The 15,136-nt window shown below is 49.5% G+C and overlaps 1 protein-coding gene across 12 annotated transcripts in view; it reads left to right on the forward strand.

Annotated features, from left to right (window-relative positions):
• Positions 1-15,118, forward strand: part of LOC110503829 (epithelial discoidin domain-containing receptor 1) — a 69,136-nt gene extending 54,018 nt beyond the window's left edge. For 2 of the 12 annotated variants that reach the window (XM_090227972.1, XM_090227978.1), the window contains exons 11-21: positions 719-772; positions 1,597-1,763; positions 1,995-2,211; positions 4,437-4,583; positions 4,914-5,067; positions 5,235-5,367; positions 6,029-6,156; positions 7,007-7,204; positions 8,352-8,619; positions 11,718-11,867; positions 12,115-15,118. In XM_090227972.1, the coding sequence (XP_090084098.1) occupies positions 719-772; positions 1,597-1,763; positions 1,995-2,211; positions 4,437-4,583; positions 4,914-5,067; positions 5,235-5,367; positions 6,029-6,156; positions 7,007-7,204; positions 8,352-8,619; positions 11,718-11,867; positions 12,115-12,255 (1,757 nt within the window). In that variant the 3' untranslated portion in view covers positions 12,256-15,118. The remainder of the gene's footprint in view (positions 1-718; positions 773-1,596; positions 1,764-1,994; positions 2,212-4,436; positions 4,584-4,913; positions 5,068-5,234; positions 5,368-6,028; positions 6,157-7,006; positions 7,205-8,351; positions 8,620-11,717; positions 11,868-12,114) is intronic. The other 10 variants (XM_090227998.1, XM_090227963.1, XM_090228014.1 and 7 more) reach the window with 5 other exon arrangements.
• The last annotated feature ends 18 nt before the right edge of the window (positions 15,119-15,136 follow it).

Below are 15,136 nucleotides of genomic sequence, written 5' to 3' on the forward strand. Positions count from 1 at the left end.
GCAACATGGTCGTCTACACTGCAGCTTTGTCTGGCAACATGGCCGTCTACACTGCAGCTTTGTCTGGCAACATGGCCGTCTACACTGCAGCTTTGTCTGGCAACATGGTCGTCTACACTGCAGCTTTGTCTGGCAACATGGCCGTCTACACTGCAGCTTTGTCTGGCAACATGGCCGTCTACACTGCAGCTTTGTCTGGCAACATGGTCGTCTACACTGCAGCTTTGTCTGGCAACATGGTCGTCTACACTGCAGCTTTGTCTGGCAACATGGTCGTCTACACTGCAGCTTTGTCTGGCAACATGGTCGTCTACACTGCAGCTTTGTCTGGCAACATGGTCGTCTACACTGCAGCTTTGTCTGGCAACATGGTCGTCTACACTGCAGCTTTGTCTGGCAACATGGTCGTCTACACTGCAGCTTTGTCTGGCAACATGGTCGTCTACACTGCAGCTTTGTCTGGCAACATGGTCGTCTACACTGCAGCTTTGTCTGGCAACATGGTCGTCTACACTGCAGCGTTGTCTGGCAACATGGTCGTCTACACTGCAGCGTTGTCTGGCAACATGGTCGTCTACAGAATAATACATCTTTATTGTCCACGTGGAGTTGGACATCTCATATGCTACAAATTATCACGCTCTCATGCTTTTCAGTACCTTGAGAGAAACTCTCTTCTCCTCTGTATGATCACTCCTTCCATCCCTCGTTCCTCTAGAACCCCCCACCACCAACCCCATGATGGACAGCACGGGTAACAGCACACTGTCAGGTGAGAGAGAGAGAGGGGGTGGAAAGAGGGAAAGGACATTTCCCCTGATAACTGGTCTGTTTAACACAGCTTAGAGCTGTCCTGAGACCATGAGGGGTTCAGAAGGAAAGAAAATATGGAGGGAGGAAGGGCAGGAGGGAAGGATTATGGGAGGTGGAGTTAATGTTTTGACTCTGGGCCAAAGAGTGTAACACACTAACACAGCATGTTGCTTTGTGGTACCTCATCATATTCACATACAACAACACCACTGCTTCCTTCCTGTGATCTCCCTAACTGCATGTTGACGGAACCAACGGAACCACTGTGGAACTAAGGAACATCAGACAATTACAGGCCTTTTTTTTTATTTAAGAGGGCGGCAGTGTGTAGTGCTATGTCTGTCTTAACGGCTGGCGAGAGAGAGACTTTACACTGTTTTGCATGTTTGAGCTGAACTCATAAACTGTGTGCATTCTATTTCCTATATAATCAGAGCTGCTGCTCTCATGCAAGGTCATCTGGAACAGAAAACACAGCTAAAACATTCTGTCCCCAAGACCAGTCCTGAGGCTTTCACAGACCTCCCCGGCATGAGCACACATACTGTACACACACAAAACAGGAACACACACACCAGACAGTCAGTGAGCTTGATGAAAGTATTTGGGTGTGTCAGACAGATGCAGTTCCCTCTCTGACTATACAGACTGTGCTAATACACAGACTGTAAAGCACATTAACACTTACACATTTACTGATGAAATACTCACTCTCTCACGTACCACATATACTGTCGCAAACACACACACACATACACTTCATTACGTTTATGTTCTTCTCAGGGGCCGACTTCGATGCCATGACCCCGAGGGCAGGCCTTCCTGTCGCCAAGGACGACAGCAGTAACACAGCCATCCTGATTGGCTGCCTGGTGGGCATCATCCTGCTGCTATTAGCTGTGATCGCTGTCATTCTGTGGAGGCAATACTGGAAGAAGATACTGGGCAAGGTGAAGGAGGAAGGCTTTCAGCATGACTTTCAAAATGGCTACCACTATATGTCTCACGTATCTTCACATTCTTACTTAATGTGCGTGTTGGCCTTTCAGGCTCAAATTAGTTTGTCCAGTAGCATGTGTGTGTGTGTGTGTGTGTGTGTGTGTGTGTGTGTGTGTGTGTGTGTGTGCATGCGCTGGCTTGCGTTGTGTGTGTTTTGCTAACCCTCTCCTTGTCCTCTCCAGGCCCAGGGCAGTCTGTCCAGTGATGAGTTGCGTGTCCATCTGTCGGTCCCCTCGGACAACGTGGTGATCAACAACACACACAGCTACTCCAGCCGCTACCAGCGTATACACACATTCCCTGACGACAGGGATAGGGAGCGCTGTGACGGAGAGGGCGAGTACCAGGAGCCCAGCGCAATGCTCCGACCACGAGACCACACCGGACGAGACAGCAACGGTAAGACATGGTCGCAGTTAGACCGCAAACACACAGAGAGTGTCAGTTTGACTGAGAGATCGAGATACATAGTTAGGGAGGCAGACACAGGCAGACAGACAGACAGACAAACAGACAGACAGACAGTACAGTACAGTACAGTACAGTACAGTAAACACACAAAGGAGAAGGAGATGTGGTACAGAACAGTAAACACACAAAGGAGAAGGAGATGTGGTACAGTACAGTAAACACACAAAGGAGAAGGAGATGTGGTACAGAACAGTAAACACACACAGGAGAAGGAGATGTGGTGCAGAACAGTAAACACACAAAGGAGAAGGAGATGTGGTACAGAACAGTAAACACACAAAGGAGAAGGAGATGTGGTACAGTACAGTAAACACACAAAGGAGAAGGAGATGTGGTACAGAACAGTAAACACACACAGGAGAAGGAGATGTGGTGCAGAACAGTAAACACACAAAGGAGAAGGAGATGTGGTACAGTACAGTAAACACACAAAGGAGAAGGAGATGTGGTACAGAACAGTAAACACACAAAGGAGAAGGAGATGTGGTACAGAACAGTAAACACACAAAGGAGGAGATGTGGTACAGTACAGTAAACACACAAAGGAGAAGGAGATGTGGTACAGAACAGTAAACACACAAAGGATATGTGGTACAGTACAGTAAACACACAAAATAGATGTGGTACAGTACAGTAAACACACAAAAGAGATGTGGTACAGTACAGTAAACACACAAAAGAGATGTGGTACAGTACAGTAAACACACAAAAGAGATGTGGTACAGTACAGTAAACACAAAGGAGATGTGGTACAGTACAGTAAACACACAAAGGAGAAGGAGATGTGGTACAGAACAGTAAACACACAAAGGATATGTGGTACACTACAGTAAACACAAAGGAGATGTGGTACAGTACAGTAAACACACAAAAGAGATGTGGTACAGTACAGTAAACACACAAAATAGATGTGGTACAGTACAGTAAACACAAAGGAGATGTGGTACAGTACAGTAAACACACAAAATAGATGTGGTACAGTACAGTAAACACAAAGGAGATGTGGTACAGTACAGTAAACACACAAAGGAGATGTGGTACAGTACAGTAAACACACAAAAGAGATGTGGTACAGTACAGTAAACACACAAAGGAGAAGGAGATGTGGTACAGAACAGTAAACACACAAAGGAGAAGGAGATGTGGCACAGAACAGTAAACACACAAAGGAGATGTGGTACAGAACAGTAAACACAAAGGAGAAGGAGATGTGGTACAGAACAGTAAACACACAAAGGAGAAGGATATGTGGTACAGTACAGTAAACACACAAAGGAGAAGGAGATGTGGTACAGAACAGTAAACACACAAAGGAGAAGGAGATGTGGTACAGAACAGTAAACACACAACAGTATACAACAGATCAAACACTAAAACTAAACATGACACCATTAGATCCTGATGATAGACACAGATCAGCAAATAGGGGACACACACATACACACCCACCCACCCACCCATACACACATATACACACACACACCCACCCAGCCATATACACACACCCACACACACATACACCTACACACACACACACACCCACACAGGGCATAAGAGACCTATTGTTGACTGATGGGAAGGAAAGAGGAAGAGAGAGAGAGAGAGCATTCCTAGTTGCTCTGCGCTGCAGGCGGCCGCTATGCTGTCTTTACTATCCACTGTGTCAGATTTGAACGGTGTCACATTATACAGAAGAATAACTATCACAGGAACGTTATTATGCTGAATAACAGAAATATTATCCTCCCACATGTACATTATACCCCTGTGGTTGTTACGTTTGTTCATTGTCTGAGTTGTGTTAACCTTGCCTGGTCTTTGCTCTGCAGACCTGTTCTGTTCTCCCCAACTTAATGCATCCTCCTCCCCTTGTATTGTCACTGGTATGCTGTGTTTCGCTAACTGGTGTTATGTTTTTGTTGTGCTGTGTTATGTTATGTTGTGTGGTGCTGTGTTATGTTATGTTGTGTGGTGCTGTGTTATGTTATGTTGTGTGGTGCTGTGTTATGTTATGTTGTGTGGTGCTGTGTTGTGTTGTGTTTGCCTTGTGTGTTTTGCCTTGATGTGTATATCGCATGTTGTTTGCCTTATTTTGTGTTTTGCGTGTGTGTGTCCATGTGTGTGTGTATGTGCTCCATGTCCCCCCCCCCCAGCCTTGCTGTTAAACAACCCAGACTATGACCTCCTCCTGTCAGATCAGAGGCAGCATGACTCAGGCTCCTCGTGGCCCCTAACCGTCCCTTTGGCCAGGGCCAGCTCCTCCCACCCTCAGGAGAAGAGCCTCAATAATGGGGCCCAGGGTAAGAGCCTCTGACTGGGGGGGGAAGTACCAAGATTCACCCCCTCCCTGGAGCTCCATAGAGCTGGAATCATACTGTCTAGAATAACAGAGTTACATCAGGGCTGTGAGCATGTGTTTCACTCACTCACTGCAATTCACTCACTCACTGCAATTCACTCACTCACTGCATCAATTCACTCCATTTTGTGAAGTGCTTTTAACATAATAAAGTGATTTGTCTCAAAGTTGTCATGACAACGGCCTGAGCCTCTCTCTCAACTCTTCCATCCCTCTCTCCACTCCTCTATCCCTCCTTTCACAACCTCTTCCCTCCTCTCCCTCCCTCCAGCCTGTGGTATGGACTTGGAGAAGGGCTTGCCCCCCACCCAGGAGGAGCCTCCCCCGTACCCCGATGCCCCTCCCTACCCGGCCCTGTCTCCCCCCTTCCCCGCCAGCGTGCCCCACTATGCAGAGGCAGACATCGTTAGCCTGCAGGGCGTCAGGTAGGAGGGTTAAATCACCATTAAAAACCCCACTGTTTTAACTTGGACTTGAATCAGTGATCTTTCTTTGTTTTGATGTTCTTTTACTCATATTGTATTGCCTTTTTTGTGTTTCTACCCTAAAGTGTGTCAATTTCAATACACTTAGCTGTGATTTGTCTTGTCAGTGGTAACAACACGTATGCAGTGCCAGCCCTGACCTCCCCCAGCCCCACTGCAGCAGACTGCACCCCCCTGCCTGAACTGCCCCGACACTGTCTGGTTTTCAAGGAGAAACTGGGAGAAGGACAGTTTGGAGAGGTGTGTATGCCTATGTGTGTGTGTGTGTGCTTGTTTGAATGTGTAGACGTGTTTAACTATACTGTGTGTGTGCATGTGTGTGTGTGTGTAGACGTGTTTGACTATACTGTGTGTGTGCATGTGTGTGTGTGTGTAGACGTGTTTGACTATACTGTGTGTGTGCATGTGTGTGTGTGTGTAGACGTGTTTGACTATACTGTGTGTGTGCATGTGTGTGTGTTTGTGTGTGTAGACGTGTTTAACTATACTGTGTGTGTGCATGTGTGTGTGTGTGTGTGTGTGTGTAGACGTGTTTAACTATACTGTGTGTGTGCATGTGTGTGTGTTTGTGTGTGTAGACATGTTTAACTATACTGTGTGTGTGCATGTGTGTGTGTGTGTAGACGTGTTTAACTATACTGTGTGTGTGCATGTGTATGTGTAAGTGTGTGTAGACGTGTTTAACTATACTGTGTGTGTGCATGTGTATGTGTAAGTGTGTGTTAGCTTGACAACTCACTAAATTCTTCCGCTGCTCTGTCGTTCTCTACATTCTTTAGTCAGACTGGCATCATTGAAGTCATTTGTGGTGCAGAGGGGTGGTTTTCTGATCATGTGAGAGACTTTTAGTTGTGGTTGTTGGTTGTCTGAAGGTAACTTTTCCTATTGGTTCCTTCCTCAGGTGCACCTGTGTGAGATAGAGAGCCCTCAGGACCTGCCTAACCTGGAGTTCCCTTTCAACGTGAGGAAAGGACGCCCTCTGCTGGTGGCTGTTAAGATACTGCGCCCTGACGCCTCCAAGAATGCCAGGTCCGTCTCAGGATAGTTCATCTAAATCATTTAGCGAACAATTACCATTTCTAAATCTATTAAGAACATCTCATTTGGGTCCTAAAGTTTTGTTTTTCTTTCTCAGTTTCTTCCTCTCTCTCACTCTCTCTCTCCATCTCTCGCTCTCACTGTCTCTCCATCTCTTCTCTACTTTTTTTGAGCTTTTTCTCGTTTCAATTGTTGATCTCTCGCTCTCTCCACCCCCCTCCCCTCGCTCTTCTCTCTCCACCCCTCTCTCTCTCTCTCTCCACCCCCCTCCCCTCGCTCTTCTCTCTCCACCCTGCTCTCTCTCTCTCTCCACCCCACCTCTCTCTCTCTCTCCACCCCCACCCCTCTTTACTCACTCTCTCTCCACCTCTCTCTCTCTCCACCCCGCTCGCTTACGCCCCCACCCCCCTCCCGCTCTTTCTCTCTCCACCACGCGCTCCTCTCTCTCTCTCCACCCCCCCCACCCTGCTCTCTCTCTCTCTCTCCACCCCCCACCCCTCTCTCTCTCCAACCCCCCACGCTCCTCTCTCTCCACCCCCCACCCCTCTCTCTCCAACCCCCCACGCTCCTCTCTCTCCACCCCACACCCCTCGCTTCTCTCTTTCTCTCTCTCTCTCCACCCCACTCTCTCTCCACCCCCCCACCCCTCTCTCTCTCCACCCCACCACCCCTCTCTACTCTCTCTCCACCCCTCACTCCTCTCTCGCCACCCCCCACCCCTCTCTGCCCCCTCACCCCTCGCTCTCTCTACCCCCCACCCCTCGCTCCTCTCTCTCCACCCCCCACCCCTCGCTCCTCTCTCTCCACCCCCCCACCCCTCGCTCGTCTCTCTCCATCCTAGGAATGACTTCCTAAAGGAGGGGAAGATTCTGTCTCGTTTGAAGGACCCCAACATCATCAGTCTGTTGGGAGTGTGTGTGAGCAGCGACCCTCTCTGTATGGTCACAGAGTACATGGAGAGTGGCGACCTCAACCAGTACCTCTCACACAGAGTCCTGCTGGACAAGACTGGACCCACACACAACACCCCCACCATCAGGTAATACGCACACATAGTACACACACACAACCAGTACCTCTCACACAGAGTCCTGCTGGACAAGACTGGACCCACACACAACACCCCCACCATCAGGTAATACGCACACATAGTACACACACACACTAATGGTTTTGACTTGAGGTTATTATTAATAGGGGTGCCAGGTAGGTTGTGCCTAACATTGGTTTCTCCTTTTGGTTTGTGAGGGAATGAGTCCCATCTGGTCCGTCAAGTCTACACCAATACAAAGGACTTATGTAAAAGTCAATACACCTTTCATAAACCCTTAAAACATTGAAAATAACTTCAAAAACAACTGTATTCTTTTGCGTGGGTTGTATTACCAACATAAATGATCACACACACATAACAATATAATAAATAATGAGCTCTGGCTCCTCCAGAAATGTCCTGTACCTTGGGCCTAAAAGAGTCCAGCCCGGTAAAGGAGTTCAGGGAACTCAAGTGACCTTAGTCACGCAATGTTTGTCCGTTCATTCAAGTGTAGCGTACACCCAGTATCAAATCATACAATCAAAACAACAATTATTTTACCACACAACTATAAAGCGTATCAAATACTAATACGTCCTCACTTACAACTAACTACAAATCATCACGGTATACATCACCCCAAAACAAATGAAATACCGTATACAAAAAGGTTGTAGTCAGTCAGACAATCCAATCCGCCAACAGATCTCTGTCTGAGAAAGGCCACGAAGAACAACAGAGAGGTGTAGTCCACGGACGCAAAGAGTGCATCCAATCCTGGGTAAACTAGCTATTAGGCTACAAAACACTTTTAAAGGCAACAAAACAAACAGAATAGAGCAGCTTGGGAACTGAGGGTTGAACACATCCTCATTCACGTCTCCATCACAACCCCACTTTTGCGCAGCTGATGCTGGCTATTTAATTGGGAATTAAAGGGGAAGCGCCCTATTGGAAAGAGAAGCACTGAGACGGTTCAGAACAATTCCGGGCCGTAACACACACACACACACACACACAGAGTACACACACTCAGTGACACTCACGTTTTCATGAAGACAGATGCATATACACACACACCTGCATCTGAAATATTGTATTTCTGCCTCTTATCTCTTCTCTTCTTCCACCACACATCCCTCCCTCTCAGTTACCCTGCTCTGATCGCCATGGCCAGTCAGATAGCTTCAGGGATGAAGTTTCTGTCGTCTCTGAACTTCGTGCACCGTGACCTGGCCACAAGAAACTGCCTGGTGGGGGGTGAGAAGGGCGAGAGTGGGGGCGACCGGGGCGGGGAGAGACCCATCAAGATCGCCGACTTTGGGATGAGCAGAAACCTGTACGCTGGAGACTACTACCGCATCCAGGGGCGAGCCGTGCTGCCTATACGATGGATGGCCTGGGAGTGTATACTGATGGTGAGAGGACACACAGGGAGAGAGAGGGGCGAGGAAGGAGAGAGAGGGGCGGGCCGTGCTGCCTATACGATGGATGGCCTGGGAGTGTATACTGATGGTGAGAGGACACACAGGGAGAGAGAAGGGCGAGGAAGGAGAGAGAGGGGCGGGCCGTGCTGCCTATACGATGGATGGCCTGGGAGTGTATACTGATGGTGAGAGAGAGGGGCGAGGAAGGAGAGAGAGGGGCGGGCCGTGCTGCCTATACGATGGATGGCCTGGGAGTGTATACTGATGGTGAGAGGACACACAGGGAGAGAGAGGGGCGAGGAAGGAGAGAGAGGGGCGGGCCGTGCTGCCTATACGATGGATGGCCTGGGAGTGTATACTGATGGTGAGAGGACACACAGGGAGAGAGAAGGGCGAGGAAGGAGAGAGAGGGGCGGGCCGTGCTGCCTATACGATGGATGGCCTGGGAGTGTATACTGATGGTGAGAGGACACACAGGGAGAGAGAAGGGCGAGGAAGGAGAGAGAGGGGCGGGCCGTGCTGCCTATACGATGGATGGCCTGGGAGTGTATACTGATGGTGAGAGGACACACAGGGAGAGAGAGGGGCGAGGAAGGAGAGAGAGGGGCGGGCCGTGCTGCCTATACGATGGATGGCCTGGGAGTGTATACTGATGGTGAGAGGACACACAGGGAGAGAGAGGGGCGAGGAAGGAGAGAGAGGGGCGGGCCGTGCTGCCTATACGATGGATGGCCTGGGAGTGTATACTGATGGTGAGAGGACACACAGGGAGAGAGAGGGGCGAGGAAGGAGAGAGAGGGGCGAGGAAGGAGAGAGTGGGGCGAGCCGTGCTGCCTATACGATGGATGGCCTGGGAGTGTATACTGATGGTGAGAGGACACACAGGGAGAGAGAGGGGCGAGGAAGGAGAGAGAGGGGCGAGCCGTGCTGCCTATACGATGGATGGCCTGGGAGTGTATACTGATGGTGAGAGGACACACAGGGAGAGAGAAGGGCGAGGAAGGAGAGAGAGGGGCGGGCCGTGCTGCCTATACGATGGATGGCCTGGGAGTGTATACTGATGGTGAGAGGACACACAGGGAGAGAGAGGGGCGAGGAAGGAGAGAGAGGGGCGGGCCGTGCTGCCTATACGATGGATGGCCTGGGAGTGTATACTGATGGTGAGAGGACACACAGGGAGAGAGAGGGGCGAGGAAGGAGAGAGAGGGGCGGGCCGTGCTGCCTATACGATGGATGGCCTGGGAGTGTATACTGATGGTGAGAGGACACACAGGGAGAGAGAGGGGCGAGGAAGGAGAGAGAGGGGCGGGCCGTGCTGCCTATACGATGGATGGCCTGGGAGTGTATACTGATGGTGAGAGGACACACAGGGAGAGAGAGGGGCGAGGAAGGAGAGAGAGGGGCGGGCCGTGCTGCCTATACGATGGATGGCCTGGGAGTGTATACTGATGGTGAGAGGACACACAGGGAGAGAGAGGGGCGAGGAAGGAGAGAGAGGGGCGGGCCGTGCTGCCTATACGATGGATGGCCTGGGAGTGTATACTGATGGTGAGAGGACACACAGGGAGAGAGAGGGGCGAGGAAGGAGAGAGAGGGGCGGGCCGTGCTGCCTATACGATGGATGGCCTGGGAGTGTATACTGATGGTGAGAGGACACACAGGGAGAGAGAGGGGCGAGGAAGGAGAGAGAGGGGCGGGCCGTGCTGCCTATACGATGGATGGCCTGGGAGTGTATACTGATGGTGAGAGGACACACAGGGAGAGAGAAGGGCGAGGAAGGAGAGAGAGGGGCGAGCCGTGCTGCCTATACGATGGATGGCCTGGGAGTGTATACTGATGGTGAGAGGACACAGGGAGAGAGAGGGGCGGGCCGTGCTGCCTATACGATGGATGGCCTGGGAGTGTATACTGATGGTGAGAGGACACACAGGGAGAGAGAGGGGCGAGGAAGGAGAGAGAGGGGCGGGCCGTGCTGCCTATACGATGGATGGCCTGGGAGTGTATACTGATGGTGAGAGGACACACAGGGAGAGAGAGGGGCGAGGAAGGAGAGAGAGGGGCGAGCCGTGCTGCCTATACGATGGATGGCCTGGGAGTGTATACTGATGGTGAGAGGACACACAGGGAGAGAGAGGGGCGAGGAAGGAGAGAGAGGGGCGGGCCGTGCTGCCTATACGATGGATGGCCTGGGAGTGTATACTGATGGTGAGAGGACACACAGGGAGAGAGAGGGGCGAGGAAGGAGAGAGAGGGGCGAGGAAGGAGAGAGAGGGGCGGGCCGTGCTGCCTATACGATGGATGGCCTGGGAGTGTATACTGATGGTGAGAGGACACACAGGGAGAGAGAGGGGCGAGGAAGGAGAGAGAGGGGCGGGCCGTGCTGCCTATACGATGGATGGCCTGGGAGTGTATACTGATGGTGAGAGGACACACAGGGAGAGAGAGGGGCGAGGAAGGAGAGAGAGGGGCGGGCCGTGCTGCCTATACGATGGATGGCCTGGGAGTGTATACTGATGGTGAGAGGACACACAGGGAGAGAGAGGGGCGAGGAAGGAGAGAGAGGGGCGGGCCGTGCTGCCTATACGATGGATGGCCTGGGAGTGTATACTGATGGTGAGAGGACACACAGGGAGAGAGAGGGGCGAGGAAGGAGAGAGAGGGGCGAGCCGTGCTGCCTATACGATGGATGGCCTGGGAGTGTATACTGATGGTGAGAGGACACAGGGAGAGAGAGGGGCGAGGAAGGAGAGAGAGGGGCGAGGAAGGAGAGAGAGGGGCGAGCCGTGCTGCCTATACGATGGATGGCCTGGGAGTGTATACTGATGGTGAGAGGACACACAGGGAGAGAGAGGGGCGAGGAAGGAGAGAGAGGGGCGGGCCGTGCTGCCTATACGATGGATGGCCTGGGAGTGTATACTGATGGTGAGAGGACACACAGGGAGAGAGAGGGGTGAGGAGGGAGAGAGAGGCATAAAGAAAACAAGAGGGAAGATATGAGGACATTACAAAAGAAAGAAACAAAATGGTGGGACAAGTAGTAAGTTAGTTGTGGTAAATAAGTAACTAACAGATAGTTTGTGTCTCTGCAGGGGAAGTTCACCACAGCCAGTGACGTGTGGGCGTTTGGTGTGACTCTGTGGGAGATGCTGAGTGTGTGTCAGGAGCAACCCTACTCCAACCTGACTGATGAACAGGTCATAGACAACGCCGGAGAGTTCTTCAGGGACCACGGAAGACAGGTACACACACTCATACACAGGCTCATACAGTACAGTAGCAGTACATTTAAGTAGATGGAATGTTTAACCCTCATCTCTCCCTCCTCCCTTTTCTCTCCCCCCTCCACCTTCCCCTTTCTATCTTTCTCCCCCATCCCTCCCCATCTCTCTTTCTCCCCCTCCCTCTCCCTCCCTCCATCCCCTTCCTTTCCCCCTCTCTCCCTCTCTCCTTCCACCCCCTCTCTCCCTTTCCCTCCCCACCCCCCAGGTGTATCTGAGCAGGCCAGATGTGTGTCCTCAGGGTCTCTATGACCTCATGCTGAGCTGCTGGAACCGGGACTGCAAGCTCCGCCCATCATTTTCCCACATTCACTCCTTCCTCACAGAGGATGCCATGAACATGGTGTAGAGTGAGAGAGGAATGGAAGAGTGAGATGGAGAGAGAGGGATTAGAGACGGCTACTCCTACCTCCATTCCTCCATTCATCATAGAGATGAGTGCTTTGAGCGAGGGATGTGTGTAGAAGTGGTGGAGGTGTAGAGGGAGAGGTGTGCAGTAGAGGGACGGGTGCCTGCTTGTATATTTTGTATTTCTCTATGATGGGCGGATGGGGCTGAGACACCGCTGGTTCGGTTTTCACTCCCACAAGACAGACCCCAACCCAAACCCATTTCACCCCCCTGAGTAGTCTCTAGATTGTCTTGAGAAGAATGTAACACAACACAATGGTTGGTGCGGTGGTGGGTTGGTGTCTGATTCTGCATAGTGCTTCCAGGACCACCGATGGTCGGTCAATGGTCTGCTAGTGAACACAGGGAAGCTGTTAGACGTATGGGGAGGCGATGTGACAATGCTTGGTAATGTAGATGAAGCTAAAATGAATGTGTAACGCTGATTAACGTTTATCAAAGAATATAAACAATACCAATCTGATTATGTATCAATGTCAGACTTTAATACTCTGACACTCATAGTTTAATAGCATATTAACATTTTGGGATAAACTTAACACATCATCCTATATAGATATTTTATTACTTGACCTGCTAATGTTTTTGGTATTGTATAAATCATGTGCTAGGGTTACTGGTGAAGGTCTATATATATTCTCATACTGTCAACATTTCTCCATCTCAAAACGGTACGCACACATTTTTCACACAGAGATGAAATTGCACACAAGGTTTGCTATCTTAGTAGTATATATAAAACGAGTATGTCCCAGTAAAGTCCATTATGTTTCACTAGTTATCAGTATATAACCCAGTTCTTCCCAGACCCTTATTCCCAGCTCCAAACCCTCCATCCCAGACCCCAGTCTAAGGTTGTCTCTAGTCTCATGGAACCAGACGAGTGTGGCTGAATGTTGCATTATATTCCTCTGGCCTACCCGTTAAAGTCTGGCAAGCAGAATGATGGTATCTCATACACAGGCCAGTAGCAGACACAGCAACAGCTGTTCCACCAGCAGTCTGTAACACCAGGCATTAGACACACACACACAATGCTGTCAGTCAGTCAGCTCCTCAGCCCAGACTTGGCTGGCATTGTGACTATAGTCTTCCACATTCTGCTTCCCACTCCACCCAACTCAGTATCTCACCAATCCAGAAGCCTTTCATTCTGCAGTCTCACTCATATCTCTCACAACTGATCCACTCTGAGCTGTAACTATGGAGTTATAGAGGGCTGGTGTGAACTGATCTGGACTCGAGGACTCTTTCCAGGACAGGAAGTGTGTGGTTGTTACCATAGAGATATGGTTGTTACTCTACCAGACTAGAACCCTTTGGACTTCCGGAGCCAGAGAGAACTGACTGGTGTCATGTGACTTGAGTCTCACTGACTGAGAGAACAGGTACAGTAGGGGAGGTGCACTGTGAACGGCTACAGACCATGAGATTTGAACTTAACAGAAGAGAGACATCCTTCCTGATGAGAGCTGGAATAGTACAGCCCACAGCAACACACACAGCACTGCCTGTGGTGACATCACATGTGAAACTGACAGTTGTGATTGGTGACTAGCTGATGGAACAGCATAACATGGATGGACAGATGGATTGACAACTAGAGGGGAGTGGGGGCTGATATATGTAAATGACCATTTTCATGTGTAAGTGAGGTGAGCGGTGATTTTCTACCAGCGATGAATAGCGGAGCTGGGTCTGACTCAGTGACCCAGATGCAGAAAGGGGGGTTCATGTATATGTCCAAAACACTACCAGCTGCACTTTAAAGGCTGTTTCTGGCCGCACGCCCCAATACCTGCACTACAATACTAGAGTCGTGGCCAGTCTTGGGGCGTAGTTACAGTACTTGTAGTTTAACAACTAATTAACAACACTTTCAGAGTAGCTCCCACAACACTGGTATGTATCATGTTACTATACGAGTATCAGGTTAGTATGCTAGTCTGGATGTTGGAGCGTACAGACAGTCTGTATCCCCTTGGTGTTAGTACTGATAGCAGTCCAACATGGCGTTGCTGGTCAAAATAGATGTAGTTATAAACATAAAAACAAGTCAGTGTCTTGTGATTTATCTACTTAAAGATGATCATTTATTCATGATTCATATCAGTGGATTGTTGTTCAAATAGAACTGCCTCATAAAAGGTGTTGTCAAGGAGAAAAATTCAGCTTTGGAAAACCTCTGTCTGCATTATGAGGAAAGGCAGAGTACACCAAATGCTTTCTGCCAGTGTTACATAGATACCCAGCAGACCTAATGGTTAAAACATCCCAATCACAAAGAACCTAACACTCATGAGAAGAGGAGCAGTAACAACTGTATCCAAAGCCTTTTAGTTTGTCAGTAACCTTTCACCTTTCATCTACATTACTCTGCCTTACTGACTGTAGTTCTGCATAATGTGTCAGGCTTAATCAAGATGATCAAATAATCCTTGTTTACTGATTGAATGCGTGTGAATGGTGGTGCTATATGAATACAGTATGTGTCTCAATTGACCTTTTTCGATATACAAATATGGGTTTAGTTGGGCTAGTGTATATATTTCCTGTATACTACTTAGAATCTCCTTGTTGTCAGTGATGTCATCCTTTGTCTTTGAAGCTGAACCTGATGTGTACATATTTTAAGGACAGAATTGTTATTTTGTTGACTAATATATGGAATTTCTTTGTTACAGTTGGGGTCTCTTCTTTTTGTTCCTCTGTAGAAAGCTTGCTACCTTACCTTGGTGCCATTGTAATTCATTGTGTCGTCTATTTTTGTAGTTTTAATAAAGTTAATCTTTCCAAATAAAGCAAGGAAGAATGTTCTA

The sequence above is a fragment of the Oncorhynchus mykiss genome, chromosome 3, assembly GCF_057628025.1.
Source record: "Oncorhynchus mykiss isolate SJ-2025 chromosome 3, ASM5762802v1, whole genome shotgun sequence".
Classification (NCBI taxonomy): domain Eukaryota; kingdom Metazoa; phylum Chordata; class Actinopteri; order Salmoniformes; family Salmonidae; genus Oncorhynchus; species Oncorhynchus mykiss.